Genomic DNA, 20801 nt, shown 5'->3' with positions numbered 1-20801 from the left:
AAGCAGATCCTGTTCTAATAAAATACACTGTAATAAAAAAAGGGCTGGCCCAAGATTACTAAGTTACAGTACAATCGCAGGCGCGTTTAGTCAAGTGCCACTGAATTCCACGGAGCCCATTCCCTGCTCCTGGGCAGGGGAGTGCCCCCTGAATGTCTTTAGCGTGCTTTTGTACCATCGAGAAAAAATTGTTTTCTCCTTTGGTTTGGTATTTCCCATGCTAGTCACCAGCTGGGATCCAAAGAGCTACTTCGGCGCACCGGAAAGCTTGCAAAATCGCTGGCTTTCCAGTGGTGGGGCTATTTTCCTTTAGGCAAGCGCCCCCTGGCCGTCGCCTCTTCCCAACGCTGTTGCACCAATTCGGGGGGACCCCCATTTCCGAAGTGGGCAGACAGAGGCCGAGTTTCACGTGGAGTGCTGTTCTCTGAATCCTGGCTGCCAGCAAAAGACACGAGGGCCAAAACACGGCAACGCCGTGAAACGAAAGGCATCTCACGGCTCATAAAAGCCCACTGGATGCCATGGTCCTGGTGGCATCTCTGCCCTCTCCATCTTTCACGGAGCCTCGGTGCCTGAGGTTGCAGGAAAACGCAAGTGCTGCATATATTTCCGGACATTGCATCGAAGGAGTGCTTCTATTGCTGGCTACAGCAGGTCGCTTGCCCTGCTGGTTTACCTGAGTTGGCCTTCCCCTCTGACCGAGCCCAAGGGCAGCGACGGAGCTCTGCCCTTCGGCCACCGGCCGCCCCCCTCCCCCGCCCCCCCGCCAAGACCCCTCTCAGTCCGAGGCCAGGGCCCGCGCGTGCGGCTGGACGGCGAATCACCCCGCGGTGGCGCCCCCCCTCTCTGTGGCGCTTGGATGCTCGCTGCGGCTCGAGGAGGTGGCGCGGCTTGTCTTTGGTTAGCTTTCCTCAGCTTTCTTGCTGAGCTTGTTCACCGCCTCGGTGGCTTGCTCCGGCAGGCGCAGCGGGTCGGAGAGGATGGAGGTGGTGATGCTGAAGTGCCGGAGGGTGCTCAGTACCACTGGAACAGAGGAACGAGGAGGGCAAGGGACCTGGGTCACTGCACCCGCCAGGAGCCCGAGGCGGCATCCCAGCAGGGACAAGCTCTCGGGTCCTTAGAACGACCCACGGGGGGAAAGGTCCTTTCCACAGGCTAAGAGACAGTCAACTCCTGAGCCCCCTTAATCAAGTCTCTGCCCTGGTCCCCAGCCACACTTCGTGCGGCTAATCGCATCTGAACAGCTATTCCAGAACGGCAGCTTGTGATTTTTCGGGCCTTTCACTGGCCTGTCCTCACTAGCTCTGGGAATGCAGCCGCACCTGTGCCTCCCACTGGATCCCAGAACTCGAACTGTTTTCAAAAGTCATGCCCACCAGATCCTGGAATTAAATCCCTCAAATTCCCATTTCACTGCCGATGTATGAGGGGATGCCTCAAGACACAATCGGATGGGCATTTCCTCCGAGAAAAGGCCTGCGCCACCAGACGGGCCCAGCCTGGCCTTTCCTCTAGGGACACACACAGGACTGCGCCCCGAGTCAGGGCTGCTCAACTGGCATTTCGCTTGCAGATGCATCCGGTGACAAGAGCAGCCAGCTCCCACAATGTATGCCAGATTGCAGAGTTCAAGCTGACCCTACCCTAGGCAGATCCCTGATCGAGATTCCTCTGAGAATTAAGCTGCACTAGGCTGTCCTGCGAGGAAAGCTGTGTCTCTTGAGAGGAAATCTCTCTTAACATACACAGGGCCTTATCTCAAGTCTTTCGATGGGTCCGGCTTCCCTTCTCGCGCCCTTTCGCACAGCCGGCATTTGCCCCCCGAAACCACCCGCTGCTTACTTGGCCGGAGGACTGGCAAGGAGCAGTGCTGGTCCACCCATGCCAGTGCCGTCTGGTGCAGCTCCTCGAAGCTTGTGGTGGACACCATCCCATTGAATGTTTCGAACAAGGGGTTGATGAGGATGCTGAACTGCACAAGGGTCGCGAGTCAAGGAAAAGAGCAAACACGGACAGGGATCTGGCAGGGATGCCAACGGCAGAGTGTAAGGCCGTGTCGGGCACCCAGGAAAAGGGAGCAGTGGATGCAGCGTTTTGAGAAAGGGGGTTCTTTAGCGACACCAAAGCCTTCTGTGTTTTCGGGACATTCTGCAAAATCAAGACCCGGGGTGCCCCCCCCCACACACCGCAAGGCCATTCTCAGGCAGAGCACAGAGAGGTTTTTCCCCCGTGGGACTTCTGAGCAAGTCCCGACTCAGCTGCCCAACTGGCCAGCACCAGCCCACTGTGGCAAGCCACGGAATTACACAGGTGCCGGCTCAGAGAAGCCGCCCAGTGCCAGCCAATCCTCCACAAAGCGCATGTTGCCAGCTCCTCACTCACACAGGCTGAGCCAGCACGCGGAACACGACACCAGCAAGGCCCTGAAGCAGAGCGAGCGAGCGAGCGAGCGAGAGGGGAAAAAAATGCTCCATTCCTGTCAGAGTGGCCTCTGATATATATCACAGGAAATGAGCAGTTGTCGTCTTTGCTGAAGCTTGGCAAACCCGTCCCATCTCTCCGCCGTCTCGCAAGGCATCAAGGCTTCCGATGAGCTGGTCCTTCCACCGACGCAAAGGAGTCCTGCGGAGCTTTGGAGGGAATTCTAAACCCCAAAGGCACAACGCGTCAGTCTGATCTTTAGAGGGAAAGTTCCAGAGGGCAGAAGCACCCACTTCCAGAACATGTTTCTCTGCAATCGCCCAATCGAGGCACTTCCAGCCTGTGGCCGTTTCCGTTTTGTATTAGGAAAAATCCAAAGCTGCTCCCCAGCCTCTGGAGTACCCCCTGGGAGAAAGCATGGAACGGGGCCCCGAGCCCAGCGCCACGGACTCCTCCAGAAACGGAACGCTTTCCCTCCCCTGCGCACCCACACCAGCAAAGGATACGATCCAGAACTTCCAGTTCTGCAGGGTCCTGCTTCTGACGTACTCCTCAAACATGCTTCGCATCTGATCGAATCTCTGTCGCGTGATGGGGACACCCGTGGCCGGGAGCTGCTGCTGACAAGAACTGAGAGACAAGCACACCGGTCAGAGCATGTTCCTCCCACTGACGGGCCACAGGGAAGGAGCAAACCGAAGCCACGGAGGGCTGCGGCTGCTGCAAGTCAAGATGCCACAGAGAGATGGTTCACCTCTCATGCGCACGAGGCCTTTCAGCCTGCCCGAGCCGTCCCTGGCAATCCCGGATCCTGGACGAGGTCCTGCACAGGGCGGCGGCCAAGCAGGTGGCGCTTCTTTTCCTGGTGAAACTCCCAGAATGCTTCCCCTGACATTGAGCGTTTCACTGTATGACCGCTGGGTGTTCCAGAGGGCCGCCTGGTGTTTGTGTGCCAGATGTTTTGGGACTGCAACTGGCTGGGCATGACGGGATTTGCAGCCAAACACACCTGGGGGGCACAGGCTGGGGAAGGCCAGTCCGGGAGCAGCAGTGTTTGTCTGGCGAGGGATTCCTGGGCGAGGATGCCCTGGGACTCCATCGGTGAACGTTTTAAAAGGACCGGAAGGCAGCTAGTTCCGGCAAGGGCAGCATGCTGGGCTTGGCAGGCCTTTGCTCTGAACCAAGATGGGAGCACGTGCCACTACCCATAATGCCACACACACGCATCCTACTGTGATGTACTGAGGCCTGGTCAAACGCCTACACAAACACGGCTGCTGGGACTCTGTGCAGGCCCCGAAATCGTGGCTTCTTATCCTTCTGTCTGGCTTTGATGACCAGCAGCTGTTGGGCTGACAATGTGCTAGACAGAGGCCGGGGGACTTTCCGCTCATCAGGGGAGAAAGCGCGCACGTGTGCGCCCGCAGCTGGCAGAGCGTTTGCCCTCACATGATGGTGGCATTCAGCTCCTCGATTTCCTCCCGGAGGCGCTTGGCTTCCTCTTGCATCTGTGATCTCTCCTGCTGCAGCTTGGCGATGTATTCCACCGTCTTCTGGAGTGTCAAGGCATGGCTGATCTGCAGCAGGCAGAAAAAGGTCTCGGACTCGGCTCAGCAGACTTGAGGGCCAGAGCAGTGGTTATCAGTGTCCGGACAGGACTGGGAGGACCCGGGTCCAAATCTCTGCTCCTTGGGCCTCTCAGTCACTCTCTCAGTCTGATCTACCTTGCAGGGCTGTTATTTGGATGATCAAATTGAGCTCTTTAAGCTGCCTTGGACTCCTCGCAAGAGGAAAAGGGGTGGGATATCAATGCAATGTAAGGTTCATGATAATGGGACAGGGTCCCAGCTAAGAGGACTCACTTGGACCCATTCAAGACCCCGTTTCTTCCTGACGTGTGGCACCACTGAATGCTGCCGCCTTCCCTTGAGAGTCTCCAGAGATCCAGGACTCCCCATTTCAGCCTGGGGGATGCCACCCTGGGCATGCGCAGAGGGAGCAGAAATCCTGGCTGAGAAGTCCCACTGAAAAACTTACTGATTTAGAGTTTGCCGACACCAAGCAGTTGAGGGTGCTAAAGCCGATCTTGATGTTAAACCTCCGCTTCTGTTCTGCTGAAATGTGTTTCATTCGGCGGCTCTGGATCAACATGAATAAAACGTTGGCTCTTTTCAATATTGTCATCATTTCTGCCGTGTAGTCCTGCTCAACAGGGTAACGGGGCCGAGTGATATTCAGGGCGGTTTCACTGCAGTGCCGGGAAAGGCTCTCCCTGCGCCCACCGCATCGGCCCCAACTCCTTGGCACGCAAGGACAAAGAACGAACCCAGCGGCGAAGGCCAGGAGGGAGGCGGCGAGGGACTGGCAAAATAAAAAGAGCAACAGGAGAAAAGGAAAGCCCGGCCTTTGCCAGTCCTAGAACCCAGGCTGAATCCTAAGGGATCCCCCAGCGCCCATGCCTTGCTGCGGCCTTCCACAAACTGGCTGGGGATGCTGGGAGCTGCAACCCAAAACATCTGCAGGGAATCGTCTTGAAGATGACCGCCTTGCCATATGAGGCTCTGCACAATGATCTGAAATCAGCAACCGCCTTGGTTTCTCTCCCCTTTCCCTGCCGTGCCGCCTCCTGGTCTCTTCACAGCAGGGCCTGCTGTCCCTGCACTTCTCTGTGCGCTGCCCATGGCAGCCTCTCCTCCCACACCCTGTTGGGGCCATCCATCCATCAATCGATCTACTGTGAAGGCTCTCCTTTCCACCAAACCTGGTGCCGTCTAGAGGTGGTGGACTCCAAATCCCATCTCCCCCAAGCCGGCGGCAGGGGATGATGGGGGTGCAGCCAACCCCTCCGGAGGGCCCCAGGAACGAAGGGGCAAGCACGAACCTTAACCGTGGTCACCTGAGGATGGGCGGCGGTCTTCCCTGAGCAGCTGCTGTGCGGGGACTGCGGGCTGGGGCTCTGCTCGGAAGGGCACGGCGAGACCTGCCCGGACAGCCGGCTCTCTCGGCCTTCAAAAAGCAGAACAAGGCACAGGCCGTGACTTCAGAGGGATTTTCCACAGCTCGGCGAAAGCACCCCCAGCGGCCCCTCTGCAGAGTCACCCTCTGGGGTCCTAAATGGGGCTTCTGGAACGGAGCTTTCCAGTCTGTGGGAGCGAGCAGGGCAGGCAAGAGAACCCGGCCAGCCGCTGGGAGGTGGGGACTCGGGGCGGCTGATCGTCGCAGACCTTCGTCACACCCAAGGCACGGAGTCCGGGGTCGCTTCCGCTCCCGGCATATGCCACTGCCGAAGGGGCACATCACCGTGAGACAAATGCAGCTGCCTTGCTCACCGGGGACAGTCACGGCCGAGCGAGGTGGCAGGATGAAACCCAGGCCAAAGACACAGCCTGCTGAGCAGAACTTTGGGCTCCCTACAGCTCACAGGCGGAGGAGCACCTCCCGAGGCTCTGCAAGTGCCCACACCCGGACCTCTTCGGCGAACCCTTCAATGCATCAGGTGACGCCTCCAAGATCCGCCGTTCCCTCCGCCTCCGACTTACCGGGCGCAGGCGAGAGGCCCTGAGAGGAGGGGCTGTGGGCCGAGGCCTGTTTGCCCTTCTCCAGCGCTTCCTGGATCGCACTGGGGGAAAACAGGTGAGGCAGTGCAGCGGGGACTGGCTGGGGGCTTGGACACTGCTGGCCGGGGCTGAGCAGGATCCTGCTGTGGAACTCTGCCGCGTGGGGCGCCTGGGGACGAGAGGCAGGGTCAGAAACGCGAGGCCGGTGTGGGTGCCTGCGGCCAGGATCGAGAGCCCGCCCGCCTCCGCTCCCGAGCCCCAGAGAAGAGTCGTTTCTTACTCGGGCCATTGTAGACGGCGCAATCACCACACTGGGCTGAGAGATCCTCGGGGCCAGCACTCCGTCCCGTTTCAGTGGTGCTGGAGTCACGATCACAGCTCCGGCCTGCCCCTGAAAGGCTGCTGGAAAGGACAGAAGGTGGAACCAAGAGTACAAGGAACGAGCGCGCCACGGGAGGAGGCGGTTTCCATGGCGCGAGCCCAGCACCTGAAATGTACTGCAACAAAGGCTGCGTTGCTTGCATGCTTTCACACGTGTTTACACAGAAGGTGGCATCTGCTTCGTGCCGCAAAACAAGGATTCTGGGCCTTTGCGTTCTGCGTGGTCATTTGGCAGAAGGGGAACCGGCTCTGCAAAGCACAGAAAGTGGGATTCCGGCCTTGGTGTGATGGCACTGAGATGCGGACCAGCCAGAGAGCCGCAGGCCAGGTCTGTCCCGTTCCAGATGAAGCTGTGTGTTTCCTGGCCATAAGCGGCACGGTAGGACTTGACCCACATTTACAGATGCTGACCTCTTTTGCCAATTCGCCACTGCCTGCTTGACTGGGGGAACAAACTCTGGGGGGCTTTCCAGATTTGGCTTCGTATGGTCTGAAAGCATGGACAGGCTGAACAATACCTCAGAGTTTTATTTTTGCTCAGGAACGCTTGATGCTGAAGCCAAGTAGCTTTCTGTTCGTGCCCCCTGACCTCCAAATTAATTTTGGAGAAGAGAGGGGCCACGTGGACGGGCTCAGCGAAGCAAGCGGTCCTGCAGAGAAGGCTAATTTCTTATGTTTGTTCCTTTCCACTGGGCTCAGGGTTTCAGGGCCATTCAATAATTAAACTTGGGAATACTTGAGAACCAGGTCAAGAGGTGTCAGGTTGCAGGTAGGAGAAGAGAGCTGCAGCCTGCGAGAGCTGCTTGCTCGGAGCTGCTGAATAATGGAAGCCCCATGCTCCCTTCGGACGAGGGCTCCGTCAGGCAATCGCTCTGCCTCGCTGACTGAATTTTACAAAAGGGACCGGCAATGTCGCCTTCCATTCAGAGCCCTCCTGAATGTTTTGCCACCGCGTCTTCCATCGTTTTTCACTGCAGAACACCCACGAAGATGAGAAGATGGAGCTGTGTGCAGGCCGGGGGCGGGAGGAGCGGTGCTGCGGCCTGGGCAACTCCGTGGGCCACCCTGTTCTAATGCTCCTGAACTCCTCGAAAGCAGGATATTTGGAGGCCTGGGTTTCCGGGTTCGGTATCAGGAGTCCGGCTTTTGCCCATACCTGCCACGTGCCTGTCGCACGCAGAACAGAGAGACCCCCAGACCCCCGGCCAGAGACGCAGCGCCACCCTTGTGTGGAGCCCCCGCGTGCCTCCTCAGCCGCCGCGCACCCACCCCCCCGGGCACCCGCAGGAGCGCTCACCTGGGCTGATGTAGGCGTTCTTCAACACCAAGGAGACCGTCTCGGGCTTTGGAGCAGGCACTATTTTTTGCGGCTTCTTGGGCCTCGTCGTGGGGCTGGCCGCCGGCAGCATGAAGGGAGGCTGCGGGTGCAGCTGCGCCACGGGGGTCTGGAGCGACAGGCTGCAGGGCACCCCCCCTCGCGCAGGCTGCTGGTTGGCGAGGAGGCCGGCCTGGTTGTGGCTGAAGGTGGTGGCAGAGACGTTCTGCGTCGGCGTGGAGGAGGCCGTGTGGGTGATCACCAGGGACTTGCAGAGCTCGAACACGGGCCCCGGCGAGGCCAGGCCGGCGCTCATGGGCTGCAGGGCCTGCTGGGGCGGCAGGGGAGCGACGTCCCGCGGGAGGAGCGATGGTGCCGGGAGCGGAGGCAGGAACTGCGGCTGGCCGCTCAGGGGTGGCTCGGAGCTGAAGCCAGGGGGCAGCAGCAAGGCGTCCCGGCTGCTGAGGTCGAGGCAGGCGTCTCCCCCAATGTCTGCCAAATTGGAGATGATGGGGGCAGGCACCGGCGTGGCGACAAGCCCCTCGCCGAGGTTCACCGGCGGGAGCGTGTTGGGTAAAGGACCCAAGGAGAGGCCCGGGGCCTGCAAAGAGAGAGAGAGGGCTCATGACACGCGGACTGACGTCACCTGAGGGAAGCCGCTCGTTCACAAGTCCAGAGTTGGGAGAGCAAAACAGGCTCCAAGAGCAGATGCCGGGCAGAATCGCCCAGCCTAATGAACAGCCCGTACCGAAGCCGCTCGCTTCAATCCCCCTCGGCCCCTTCTTTAACATTCAGACGCAGCCCTGTTAGTTGCTGCCCTCAGCTTGGTGGAGAGGGCAGAGGCTCCAGTCAGAGCAGGGAAAGCTGGGTTTCAAGCCCGGCCTGACAAGGAAGCTCACCTGCTGACCCTGGAGCCCAGCAGCTCCCAGCCTAACCTACCTGACAAGGTTTTTCTGTGGACAGAATGGGGGTGAGTGGAGAGACCATGCATGTCAAACTGACCCATTTGGAAAATGGGTGAGGCAAATATTTAACTAAGAAAGAAATAACTCGTGGCATATTGAGTAGCTGGAAGGAAACACACACCTCTAACTTTTTCACGTTACAAAAATGCCCTTGCCTCATCACCTGGAGACCTTTGTGAGCTGCAGGCCCTTCCCCATCTCACCTGGGAGGAGTGCGTGCAAGTGCCTGCCAGAGCAGAATTGGAGGGAGGAGTGATGCTGGCGGAGAATCCAGCGGTGGATCGATTGTTCGAGAAAATATCTGTGCAAAGAGGGAAGAAGGCAGGCGGTCTTCACATTACACTTTCCTCTGGATGCTCGTACTCCTTGCATGCCGAGGGTGGGAGTCCACTGGATTCCCTGGACTCGGCTCCCCGCACTCCCGTTCGCTCTGCAGCAGTTGGAGTCCCTGGCAAGGGTGCCCAGCGCTCTCCAGGAACGGTGCTGTGCAAGCAGCAACCCTCTTCTGCATCCCCTGAAGAAGCCCAAAAGGCCACTGGATTTTACAGTTTTGACTCTTGTCGTATTGCTCGTGGTTTTATGCTGATTGTTCATTCCTTCGCTGTGAGCTGCCCAGACAGCCTCTGGGCTACAGGGCAACATACAAATGTCATTCATTCATTCACTTGTTAACAAAGGAGAGAAGCCACTGCCTCACATTTTCAAGAGTGCACAAGGCATTTTGGGGAGCTTTCATGCACAGGGTTGCTTTGTCCTGGAGAGACCTGATGGCTCTTAAGGACACGGAGCCGGTGCAGGGGCCGCCCGGCTGGGAAGTGTCAGGCACTCTGAGCAACCGGCCCTCTTGGATGCGGCTGGAAGGTCGGCAGGAACATAATAAAGGCTTTGAGCTGGGAAGCCATTGTCCCGCTCTGTTTAGAAGAAGGTGGGGGAGAAAGGCCAGGGCCCGCAATACTCCCAATTCGTACCTTGAAAAAACTCAAAACTATCCATGCAGTTTGGCTGGAGAGGGCAGAGTCCTGGCTGAATCATGTCGGCATTTCCCAGGTGCTCTGGAAAAAATTAACGGCAAAGAAAGAATCACGGAATTGCAAGGGAACTTGGAATCTCCTCGCCAACCCCCGAGACCTCAGAGAAGCCCAAGCAGGGAGCACCGTAGTTCCTCAGATGAAACACTGGAGTCTCTTGCCCAGTGTGGAGAAAGCAGCCCGTCAGGCAAGCCTCCAGATTTGGAAACTAGCCGTTTTATTTCCAGTTCCTTGCCTAAACATGCCAACCGTAGGGTTTGCCTTTTTCGCAGCAACCACACAGTGAGTTGGCTTTTTCCTCACACTGCCCACCAGCCCCTTAAGACCCCTTTCCTTGCCAGTTCCTGCCAGCTCATACCTGAAGCTGCTGTTTTTGGCCCGACATGCGTTACTTTGCACTTTTAGTCTGCCATGCCATAAGCACGGCTGCTTTGCTTGGCTGCTGGGGCGACTCGGCTCGCGGGCCGACAGAGGATGCTCCGCGGGCCCGCTGTGGCACGCGTGCCATAGGTTTGCCACCACTGCCCTAGGAGTAATCCCACCCCAATTCTAGCAGCCAATGGGAAACACAGGCAAGGTTTTCTTGACTAATAGAAAAACAGAGGGCAAAAGAAGCACCGAGACATCCCTTCTGGCAGAAAACACAGAATGCGGCAAGGCCGTACCTGTCGCTCTGGGGTTTGTCCAGGGGGTGGGCTGGTGAGAAGACAATGTGGAGAAGAGGGTGTCTGGCAGCTCGGACATAAACATGTCTGTGCTGAAAAAGGAGTCCAGTTCCATCGGGGTCTCCCTGCCGCACATCCCTGGACGCCAGTGGTGCATGTCGTCATCCTGGAGAGGAGGAAGAGAAAACGCTGGACACAAGGGCCTGGCGCTGCCCCCAGCTTAGGCGGGGGCCCAGCTCCGTGACCCTCTTGCAGTCCCTGTGGTAATCGTGGCCCCATGTCTCGTGTACGAGGTTGGCACCTGTGCCACAATAGACAAACCAGAGGCTAACACAAAACCTACCTGGACCAAGCTGGAAAGGTCCTCATCTCGATGTTTCTGTAACTGTGGAAAAGAAGGACAAAGAGCGATGTTAAAACATGGTTCCAGAGTTATCAGAATCTGATGCTCTCATTTAAGTGAAAACATTTTGGTAGGATGAAGCAAGAGATTTTCTGATTTATAATTCCCACACTCAGGCAGGGGCTCTTTGCAAGGCACCACTAGGCACAAAACTGAACAGGGATTTTCTTCCCCCCTGTGAATGTGTTTGAAATGTGATTTTTTTAATTGATTTGCTTTAAGTGGTCTGGTTATATTTTAATTAGGTAACTTTTTTGTCTGTATTCTATTCTGGTAAACTAGCTTGATCACTCTTTTTAATGGAAAGGCAAGTGTAAATAAAATAAATATATAAACAAACATTTATTCTACTCTATCCTAATTTAAACGAATGGAATTGAGTCCCCGAGTCCTTACTTTCAGAAGGCCCGTCACTGGTCTTCTATTTTTACCTAAAATATCAATTATAAACCAAGCATACCCGTTTTTTGAAGTAGGTTCTCCACTTGTGATACTCTCGGATAACTATTTCTATCCGCCATTTCCAATACTTCCCATCTGTTGCAATAGCCTAAGGAAAAATGAAGTAAAAATAGGTGGAGGGACAAGGGGGAAAAAGCACGCAGGCCAGGTAACACTGTGAAAAGGAAGCAGAGCTGAAAATCCTTCCCAGCTGAGAATTTCCTGGCCCCGTTCAGACACAGCAGGAAGACACGGCTCATGAAGGGGCGGCTTATGTCTCCGGCCCCCGTGACTCCCCCACCCCCCTTCCACAGCTGCAAGGAAACCAGGCGCATCCTCTTCCATAATGACAGTTCCCTGAGATGACCAAAACTGCCTCCTACTTAACTATGGTTTAATGAGAACAAGCCAGGATGTGAAAGTGTTGGCTTGTTCAGAAGCAGAAGCAGACACTCCCGCCGCATCCTCTTTGCAAGCGGGGGCGCTTCTGGATGGGGATTTCCTGGCACTGTCTGGCTTGCCTTGCTCTCCTTTCTGGTTCTTCTGCCGTAAGACAGAGGCTGGGAGGAGTGGCCAGAACATGTGGGAGGGGGTGGTTTACAAAAAGGGGATGGGCAAGAGCCCACCCCAGCATTGCAGCTGGCTGGGGCCTCCTCATTCTCACCACCTCCTGGAAGCCTTGAGGAAAATGCCCTCCAAGAGCGTAGAGCCAGGGCAGGCCACCCTTCCCCCATCAGCTGCCCTCCAGATGTTTTGGACTTCAACTCAGGAATATGGAGAGACGCTGTCCAGAACATCTGGAGGGGACCAGACTGGGGAAGGCTGGACCACGATCTGGCTGCCAAGGGTGCCACGTCTCATGTTCAGGCGTGCTCACGTGCAGAGACGTGACCGGGAAGAGGCCTGGTGGGAGGTCCCTTCGCACCTCCCTCCTCTTCTGGCACTTGCAGTGCAATCTATTTTTAAGCTCCCCCGTTAAGAGGCTGCTGGGTTTTCCATTCTAGACAGGGAAGAGAGGAACAGCACCGAAATGCAGGCTAGCAAAAACCCCCTGCGGGCCAGTGAGTGTTGTGAGCATGTTCACAAGGCCACCGGAGGCCACGGCTACCGTATCGTGATGATAATCCCAGAGAAGCAAAGGAGGAGCAGAGGATTTGATGCCGCTCCGTTGGACACAACGCAAACGAAGCCAGCCCGAGTACAAGGGGCGCCTTCCTGGCTGCAGGTGCTCTTTACTCTGGCGTACCTCAGGACGCCGGTGCTCATCCACCTCCACGGAACCATCCAGGGGAGTCACGAAGTGGCACACGGGGTTCTTCCGCTTCTCCAGATCTGCAGCGAGAGCAGGAACACGAGTCATGCCTCCTTCTGAGAGAGGGAGTACACAGCGCTGCTAAGCAAGCAAGCAAGCAAGCCACAGAGCAGGACCGGAGGAGCTGCTTAACTGAAGCACAGTCTAAGTTTCTGTACAAGCGTCTGGAAAACACCAAGCCCTTCTCGAGAATGTGGCTCATGGAGCAGAGTTCTGCTACTGTGGGTGCCAGAAATTCACCTGGAAACCTTCAGACCTTCTCCACTCAGGAATGCACCCTTATTCCCCACTTTCAACCATCCCATCTGTGCCAAAATAAAAAGTGGGCCCTGGACTTGAACATTTCTGAAGCAGACAGAAGTGAAGGAATGGACCCGAAAGATGCTGCACTGGTCTGAACGGAGAATCCCTGGGCACAGAAATGAATAACTGGACCATGGAAAAGTCGTGTGTTCCAAGAAATCGCTGGGCTTTTTTCAGTCTCAGCCACTGACTTTTATTTTACAAGGCACACCTTGCCCTGTAAGTATTTGATCAAAAGCAACTTACAATTATGTTAAAACACGACAGCAGCAGAAGCGCCAAAGGCAACAAACTACCCCAGAGAAGGGAGCGAGCGAGGGAAGGAGGGGATGGCTAAACTGCACCCCGAGCAGGACCCTCCCGGGGCTCCAAACGAGAGCAAACTAGCGGCACATTGAGGCAATTCCCTGGGGCTCTGCTGCACTGGGGGTCACAGGAGTGTGGGCGGGGATGCTGGTGGGCCGTCAGTCGCTCAAGACGGGGCCATTTGAGTGGTGGCACCCAAATCAAATCCTCTGACCCCCACTGGCTTGATCATCAATGGGGCCAGAGGGCAGATTGAGGTGCTGTTCTTTTGGCGCCATTTGTATTGTATTGTAATTTCTACCTTATTTATATGCATATGAGATGGAGTGGTGCCACGAAGGGAGCCACAGACTTGCACTGGCCAGGGCTGGGTGGAGCTCTCAAGGAGGGGCTTGTGCACAGGGCTGCCATGAGCTGCAGGTGACTCGGGGGCACACGACACTTTTAGCTCCGTATTTACACTGCTTGCTGGACGTGCATACGGTGGGCATGTAGCGAGCAGAGCCAGCTGGAGCCGGGGGTCAGACTGGATGGCCCGGGAGACCCCTTCTGACTCGCTCTGTTTCTATGTTTCTATACTGCTCCGTATCTACACTGATTCTGGAGCAGTGAATAGTGTAAGGGCCAAAACAAATAAAGGAATAAAAACAATTTACCAAAAAAACATTTTGAAATGGCTTTCTGGAAGAAGACTGTCTTTAGCAGGTGTCAGAAAGAGCACAGTGTTTGCACCTGCCGGACCTCCCAGGTGGGGAGGTCAGAAATGGGGCCACCATGGGGAAGGCTCTTCTCTCGGTGGACTCCAGTTTGGCCATGAGTCAATCAGGAGAATGTTCCCCCAGGGACCTCTCTGCTTCCTGATCTTATTAAGTTCATAACAACATCAAACTGCTTCTGTGTTTATATAGTCGTTAGACTTGTGGGACCCCAGAAGGCTGCACATACTAAAAGTTAAGGATGAAGAGGCAGGTTGCACGTAGTAAAAGTCAAGAAGGCCACATGCAGGCCACGGTGCAAGTATTTCTACCAGGTGCGTCGAAAACCCGTGTTGCTTACACTGGATGTACCATGCCCTCCAGATGGCATTGTTGAGTCGGATTTTGTCCCTGCATTGGAGTTTCAGGCCTTTGAAATTCTTCCACTTGGGTGAAACCAACTTGCCACTGCAAGAATGCAGAAAAAACTCAGTGTTATAACGTAACAGCAAATGAATAAATGTAATCGCTTTTTCTGAAAGCAAGAAGAGCTGGGGACACCACACAGCAGGCTGACCGTCCCGAAGGCTGACCGGCCCCTCTTTCTAGGCTTTGGTTCTGACCGTGAAGAGGCCCAAGAGCCAAGCTGGTGGAAGCAGCTTGTGAAAGGGAAACCCTTCTGCCCTGGATGCTGAACTAAGCCTATTATTGGCCTTGCTGGGGCGGGGAGAGGAAGGGCCCGCAGAGCAGGTGCGTCTCCTCCGCACGCACCGAACCAGCCCTGAAAAGGCAGTGAGTGCCGTGCCAGCTGCTCGCCTGAAGCCAACACGGCCTGCCCTGGCGAAGCGGCATCCTCCCCGCTCACCACGCCGGCTCTGGCACCCACGCAGGACCTCCGGGGCTTCCGGGGCAGGAGCAGGATGGCCTGCACCTCCGGCCCGGACTGGCCAAGCAGGCAGAGAGGGGCCCTTTGCATCACCCATTCGCAGAGCCTTCTGCAGCCGGATTTTCAGTGGTGGGGGCAAACGTTTCTTACCCAGCTTTCAGTCCAAATACATCCCCAAGGCTGTCTGCATGTTGAAACTTTAAACTATTGCAAGGTGCCGTCCCATCAACCGTGCCCTTGCCATCAGAAATCTCTGCACATGGGGTGCCCATGCGTTCTTGGAGGGGCAACAGGGGTGAACTTTGCCTCCCGGCCCTCTGGTTTTCCACTGGGCGGCCTTTTCAGCCCACGTCGCAAAAAGCACTTGGAAGCCAGCAGGAGGGACCCTGGAAAAGGAGCCGTGTGTCTCATACCCTGGCTCCCCAGTCCCTGAGGAAAGTGCATCCACCCCCTTTCCGCCGCCTCCAGTCGCTTTCGCAACCTCAGAGAGGCAGGCTGCTGGCCGGCCCTGTTCTCTCTGCACCAGCTACAAGCAGGAGAGGGCTGAGGCCGCATGTTCACCTGGGGCGGTTTGGGGCTGTCCGGGGCCTCACAGGAGGCTGCCTGAGAATTTATCCCGGCACTGGAACTGGAGATCTTCTGCTCTGCTATTCCTCCCACAAGGAATGCTGCAAGAGCAGCTCTACCTGCTTGCTGCCATCGGTGGCATGTTCATATCATAAACAAACACTGGCAAGAGGGCAGGGAACGCAAGGCCCTCGGGCAGTTGCTGGACTGCAGTCCCCATCATTTCGCAGGCCTGGCTATGCTGACTAGAGCTGAGGGGAGTTGTAGTCCACACAAACACCTGGAGGGGCACATGCTCCCCCCCCTGCACCTGGGGAGCTCCTCAGAGCAGCAGCGGAGTTTTCTCCGTAACACAACTCACGGTAGCGAGAAAACGTCTGTTTTCCACACCTGCCCTGCGAGACCTTGACATCACTGGGTAAGTCCTCCAGCTGGCCCACGCAGGTCAGGCACCCCCTAACAGCCCAGCACCACTGCCAACTGACGTGGCAAGGTGTGCGCCAGCCCTCTTCTTCGCCCCTGTGGCCGTGTGCCTGAAAGACCGCATGCAGGAGAGAGGTCGACTGCAGAACTACCCAGATCAGAACACAGGCAGTTAAAACAGTCACCTGAAAGTTTATTTCCAGAATGGAAACAACTTCCAGCAGAGGCAGCCACCTGAAAAAGAAGGGTGCTAAGAACTGAGCAGCTTTTCTGACCTCCTGGAGTCCCCTCCCCGTCTTCTGACCAACTACTCCTCTTGGCTCCACTTCTAAGTGAAGCCCCCCATCCCAAGACCAACCCACCTGCTCATCGGCCCTGCTTTTACTCCCCTCCCTTCCCAAGTGACGCTACTCCAACCACCGTGCCATTCCAGCCTCCGCTGTCAATCAGTCCTCCTCTGCTCATTCTTCTTTTGCAAGGTATTATTCATTCCCTAAATAGTCCTGTAACAGCTCACAGTGTCAACCAAGGCCCACGACATACTTAGGTCTAGACAGGGTGGACGTGGCCAGCTGGCTCCCTTTCTTATCTGCCCTTCAGGGTGCGCAGCCAGCTTTACCACCTTATAAACCTTTTGGGCTGAATGGCCGATACCATGCCGGGTTCAAGGGCTTTTTTTAATCCTCGCAACAAGACTTCTCTCTCTCAAGCACGCACACAAGCTTGCCCACCAGAAATACAGGAGGAGGGCTGGGCAGAAAGACTGGCCTCGGTTCCCTGCAGGGGCTCTTTTTCTCTCCGGGCACCTTCTGATGTTACATTCCATTTGAAAACAGCACATGAAGACGCACCAGTGTCTCTGGGGCAAAGAATGTGGGAGATTCATCTTCTTAGATCCCCTGCTGTTTTAATTTTAACTCAAACGGGACAACAATCTTACTTACTGTTCCCCCATTCCAACCTTTCCCTGTGAAGTTGCTGGTTTCCTCAGCAACAATTACATTAAAGAAAACACACTGGTAGGTTCCAGCCCCTGGAATCTCCTGCATCCCACCTGCTTTGATCCCCAGGAAAGTAAGAGAGGCCGAGGCAGGAGGGAAAGCCAAGTCAAAACAGGGAGATGAACAGAAAGGCACACCTCACAGGAACACAGAAAGCTGTGGATTTTAGATTTCTCCCACCCAGGATCTGTGTGTGTTTGTGTGTGTGTCATGGACACTAAATTTATTTGCTGATTTTACCCACTGGAGGTTTTTAAGCTCTAAACTAGAGCTGCTTTCCCAGTCATTTTGACCAAACAGGTTTGGCTGACTGTTTTCCGAGGAAGCATCCAGAACTAAGAGTATGTCCCTTCCAGTCAAAATAGGCTCCTAAATAGGTTTCTAGTGACTCATGGCTGAACTGTGAACTCTGTGCAGCTTAGAGCTGACCTGATGAAAACGGCTTGCCAAAAATGGACAACAAGACGCTGCCCGAGCAGCAGAAAGCCAACGTTTTGCACAAGACTGCACACGACAAGGCAGCGCCGTGTACGCCTCACGATAATTAAGGCACACAGTAGCTTCTCCTCCACTGTGATTTCCCCACAGCTTCCTCCCACTTCTGCAGCTGCTTCGCCCTTGATTCCTTATTGCATTACGCTGAACAGTCATAGAGTAAATTTTTTCTTTCCTTTTTGAAGACCACAAAGCATGCCTCACCCCTTGGGGAGCACTGATCACGCAGAGACGCGGGCTAGGAACATCCGCGGAAGTAACAAGGTTGGGGGAGTCCATCTCAGTCCATTCAATCCTGATCTGTTGCCTTAACGTAAGTTCAGGTGGCAAAGAAATGGTGGTTACGAAGGCCGCATCTGGAGGTTCCCCAGAGCCATGCTCTCCTCCTCCGCCTCCCCATGCTCTTGTCTTGCGCGTTGGCTTTGAAGAGCCTGGCTTAAGGTCTGGCTTAGCCAAAGCAGCACATGCACACTAGGTTTGCATTTCTCGGCCTCTTCACGTATGCAATCAACGAAGGGCTGGGTGGTGCCGTGGCATAACTGCAGCACAGCAGACTCTCACCTTTCCATGTGGCTTCGGTTCCAGCTTGTCTTGGTTTAAAATTAAATACCAGATTTTCATCAATTAAAAAAAAAAAATCACAAAAAGGCTGGAATACGTAATCTCATTTGGGGGATGATGCCACGAGGAGGCCGCACACACTTCCACGAGCGAGGAATCGTGAGTGCGCAGCGCTGCTCTGGGCAGACAAGCCCTGTGCATGCTTCCAGCACAAGGCTTCTGTGCCCGGAACAGGTCCCGCAAACCCGCAGCCTCAATGGCCTCGATCCAGACTTGTCATACTTAGAGTAAACCCATTAAAATCTATGGGGCTTGGGTTGGCTGACGTTTGTTTGTTTGGAGTTTTTATATGCTGTCCCATCGCTTAACGCCTCGGGACGGCTTACATAAATAAACATAAATAGACAACACAGCGCCCAATACAAATACAAAAAATATAAATTACACAAATTAAAACCCCCAATTCATTCTGGCTGGAAATTAAAACCTATAGAGAATATTAAACGTTGTTTAAATATTGTTTAAATAAAAAAGGTCTTAGCCTGGCACCGAGAAACAAATAACGACGGCGCCAGGCGGACCTCTCTTTTACAATGTCCGAGTCCGCAGTAAGATTTAGAGAGCCAACCGCGAGCGGCAGCACGGGTCCCTGAAAGCGAGACTGCAGCAAGGCCGGCCTTAGCCCAGAACTGGCCTCCCACGCTTCCAAAATGGGCTGGAAAGGATGTTGCCACAGTGTGACGTGCTTCTCCACATCGCCACAGGCAGCAGTCATGAGACACTGGCCCACACAAGACACTCGGCGCCAGTGGGAAGAGAGGTTCTGTGAAGAGACTCCTGCCACACCCAAAGAGGGCCTTTCTCTTCAGAAGGCCCTTCGAACTCCCCGGCCTCTCCGTACTTCTGGAAAATGGTTCAGATGCCCTTTTCAGGAGGTTGTTGTCCAAAGTGCAATGATTTATTGTTGCCACAGATGATTAATGTTGGATCCGACCCTGTTCTTGTTATCTTACGGACACGGTTTGATCGTGGCTGTTAGCCAACTTGAAGATCCCTTTTGTAGGGATGGTACAGTGGAGGTTCAAATGTTATGATAAAGATTTAGTTACTCCAAAATGTCAACTCAGTCAAGCGACAGAGAGAGGCCACTTGGAAAGCTTGTATGCAGCACTCTAAGCTCCGCTGTGAAAGAAAGGTGGAATAAAAAGGTACCAAAGTTCCTGACTGAAGCGGAATTACAACTAGCTTCCCTGGTAAAAAAAAAAAAACCACCTTCAAGTGATCAGGGAGAAGAGCTTCGGAGAAAGTCGGCTCTTTGCCAGACTTTCAGACAATTTAAATAGGACAAATGAATAAGAATGGGACTTGGTGGATTAGTACTTTTTTCCGTGGAAATTCTTCTGGAGTTATTTGCCGCCATATGCACAGTCACAGGGGAATAAGGTCCATTGATTTTAGTAGGAATAACTTCCGAGGAGACACAGATAAGATTGCATGATGCATCTCTGAAGATGCTGGTGACATGTTATGGAGGGCTGAAGTGCCGGGCCGGGCCGGCTCAGGCAATTCCGGGTCTGGCCCCACCCAGCCATGGAGTTCAGGGGTGGCTCCGGCCGCTCACAGCCTCTAAGCCCAAAGTCACCCCACAGGTTTGTTGCTGCAAGAGCAAGACTGCGAGGAGGAGAATTATGTAAGCTGCCCTGAGCTCCTGTGGCGCAACAAAGGTGGGGTGCTGCTAATAATAATAACCGTCTCATTGCAAGTGTCCCCCTGCCTGGGTCTGCACTGCACGTTCTGCTTGCTCTCCTGACTCTAGTCCTGCAAGAGCAGAATCAAGTTCAGTCCAAGTTTATGGCAGGTCAGACAATAATTAATCACCAAGCAAAGAGGAAGGGAATACTTTAATTAACCTGCATCTCCCAAGGTAACTATTTTTTAAAGTTGCTAAATCCCAGCAGGACATGCTGCCTCCCCTTAAATCCTGTATTTCTTAAGAACAGTGTCAATTTTTAAAGGCCTTCCTGACTTTTATTTACAAAGATGCACCAGAAGCCATACTGGGAAGGGTATTACATTTGTGAAGGGGTGTAAAATGTAGTTTGCAGCAAGTACTGGGAATAGAAAACAAACCAAGAACATATTTGAATCAATCTGTTTGAACTCCAGACAGACAGAAAGACTATCAATGCTTTCTACTGGATAGACTTCAAAGGATGAAAGAGCGCGGGTGACGTTCAAGCTACAAAGAATGCTCCCACTGTATGTCTTGAAACACACACATCGTTAAGGCACTGCACATGCTGTTTCACAAGTCGCAGTCTTTGTGGCTTTGTCAGTGTGTACTGATCATGAAACTCCTGTCTCTGGTCGCAAATATGCTCTTAAAGCAAGCACTTCCTGGAGAATTCAACTTTCCAATCTATCTTTGACCAGATGGGAAAGTACAGATTAACAAAATGAAAAATGATTTAGGAAAGCGTATTTTGGATAGACCGAAAAAAGGAGAGACAAAATAATTTGGCCACTACCAAACGCAGGCACCCTGGGATCTCCAGATGTTTGGAACTACAGCTCCTTTAAGCTCCAGTCAACAAAGCCAACGGCCAGGAAATCCAGGGGTTGTAGTCTAAAAGTTCTGGATGGTGCCAGCTTGCCCACTGTGTCCCAGTCTAGAGTATGCTGAATCCAAAAGCGACGTTGTGCAATGGAAGGCAGCGATGCTGTAGATTGCAAAAGTGCGGCACAGCAGTGCGAGGCCGTCTTTGAACGCTTCGTCGTGCTAAAGCAACAGCACAGAAGACGACCGGGACCTTTCCTCCAATGGGCCACGTGCCTGGGGATTGCAGGAGTTTTAGTCCGACACACACGGTGGACGTTAGGTTACAGAAGCCCCAGCACGGATCTGCCACGGAGCCAACAACAGAATATCCATGCGAAAAAAGAGCACTTTTTAAGTTCTGATTTATTCTGCTGCTGAACTTAGCCCAACTATAAAATCACGGAACAACGGCACTTGATTTTGCTGCTCACACGGAGTGGATTTCCTCCCAAATTATTCTGAATCCACATCAGCCAG

The 20801-nt window shown here is 54.4% G+C and overlaps 1 protein-coding gene across 1 annotated transcript in view; it reads right to left on the bottom strand.

Annotated features, from left to right (window-relative positions):
* Positions 1 to 780: 780 nt before the first annotated feature.
* The window catches only part of LOC123028735 (MLX interacting protein), a gene marked incomplete at its 5' end in the record, with an annotated part of 34541 nt that continues 14520 nt past the window's right edge, over positions 781 to 20801 (bottom strand). The window contains 16 exons of the mRNA XM_044440949.1: positions 781 to 1023; positions 1843 to 1972; positions 2928 to 3051; positions 3871 to 3998; positions 4459 to 4560; positions 5303 to 5427; positions 5961 to 6147; positions 6259 to 6380; positions 7657 to 8275; positions 8843 to 8940; positions 9608 to 9691; positions 10333 to 10498; positions 10676 to 10717; positions 11196 to 11285; positions 12423 to 12508; positions 14154 to 14260. Coding sequence (XP_044296884.1) covers positions 902 to 1023; positions 1843 to 1972; positions 2928 to 3051; positions 3871 to 3998; positions 4459 to 4560; positions 5303 to 5427; positions 5961 to 6147; positions 6259 to 6380; positions 7657 to 8275; positions 8843 to 8940; positions 9608 to 9691; positions 10333 to 10498; positions 10676 to 10717; positions 11196 to 11285; positions 12423 to 12508; positions 14154 to 14260 — 2332 coding nt within the window. The remainder of the gene's footprint in view (positions 1024 to 1842; positions 1973 to 2927; positions 3052 to 3870; positions 3999 to 4458; positions 4561 to 5302; positions 5428 to 5960; positions 6148 to 6258; positions 6381 to 7656; positions 8276 to 8842; positions 8941 to 9607; positions 9692 to 10332; positions 10499 to 10675; positions 10718 to 11195; positions 11286 to 12422; positions 12509 to 14153; positions 14261 to 20801) is intronic.

The sequence above is a fragment of the Varanus komodoensis genome, unplaced genomic scaffold (assembly GCF_004798865.1).
Source record: "Varanus komodoensis strain SLA01 unplaced genomic scaffold, ASM479886v1 scaffold38, whole genome shotgun sequence".
Taxonomy (NCBI): Eukaryota; Metazoa; Chordata; class Lepidosauria; order Squamata; family Varanidae; genus Varanus; species Varanus komodoensis.
The sequence above is the reverse complement of the archived record's forward strand: the minus strand, read 5'-3'. Positions and strand labels throughout refer to the sequence as shown.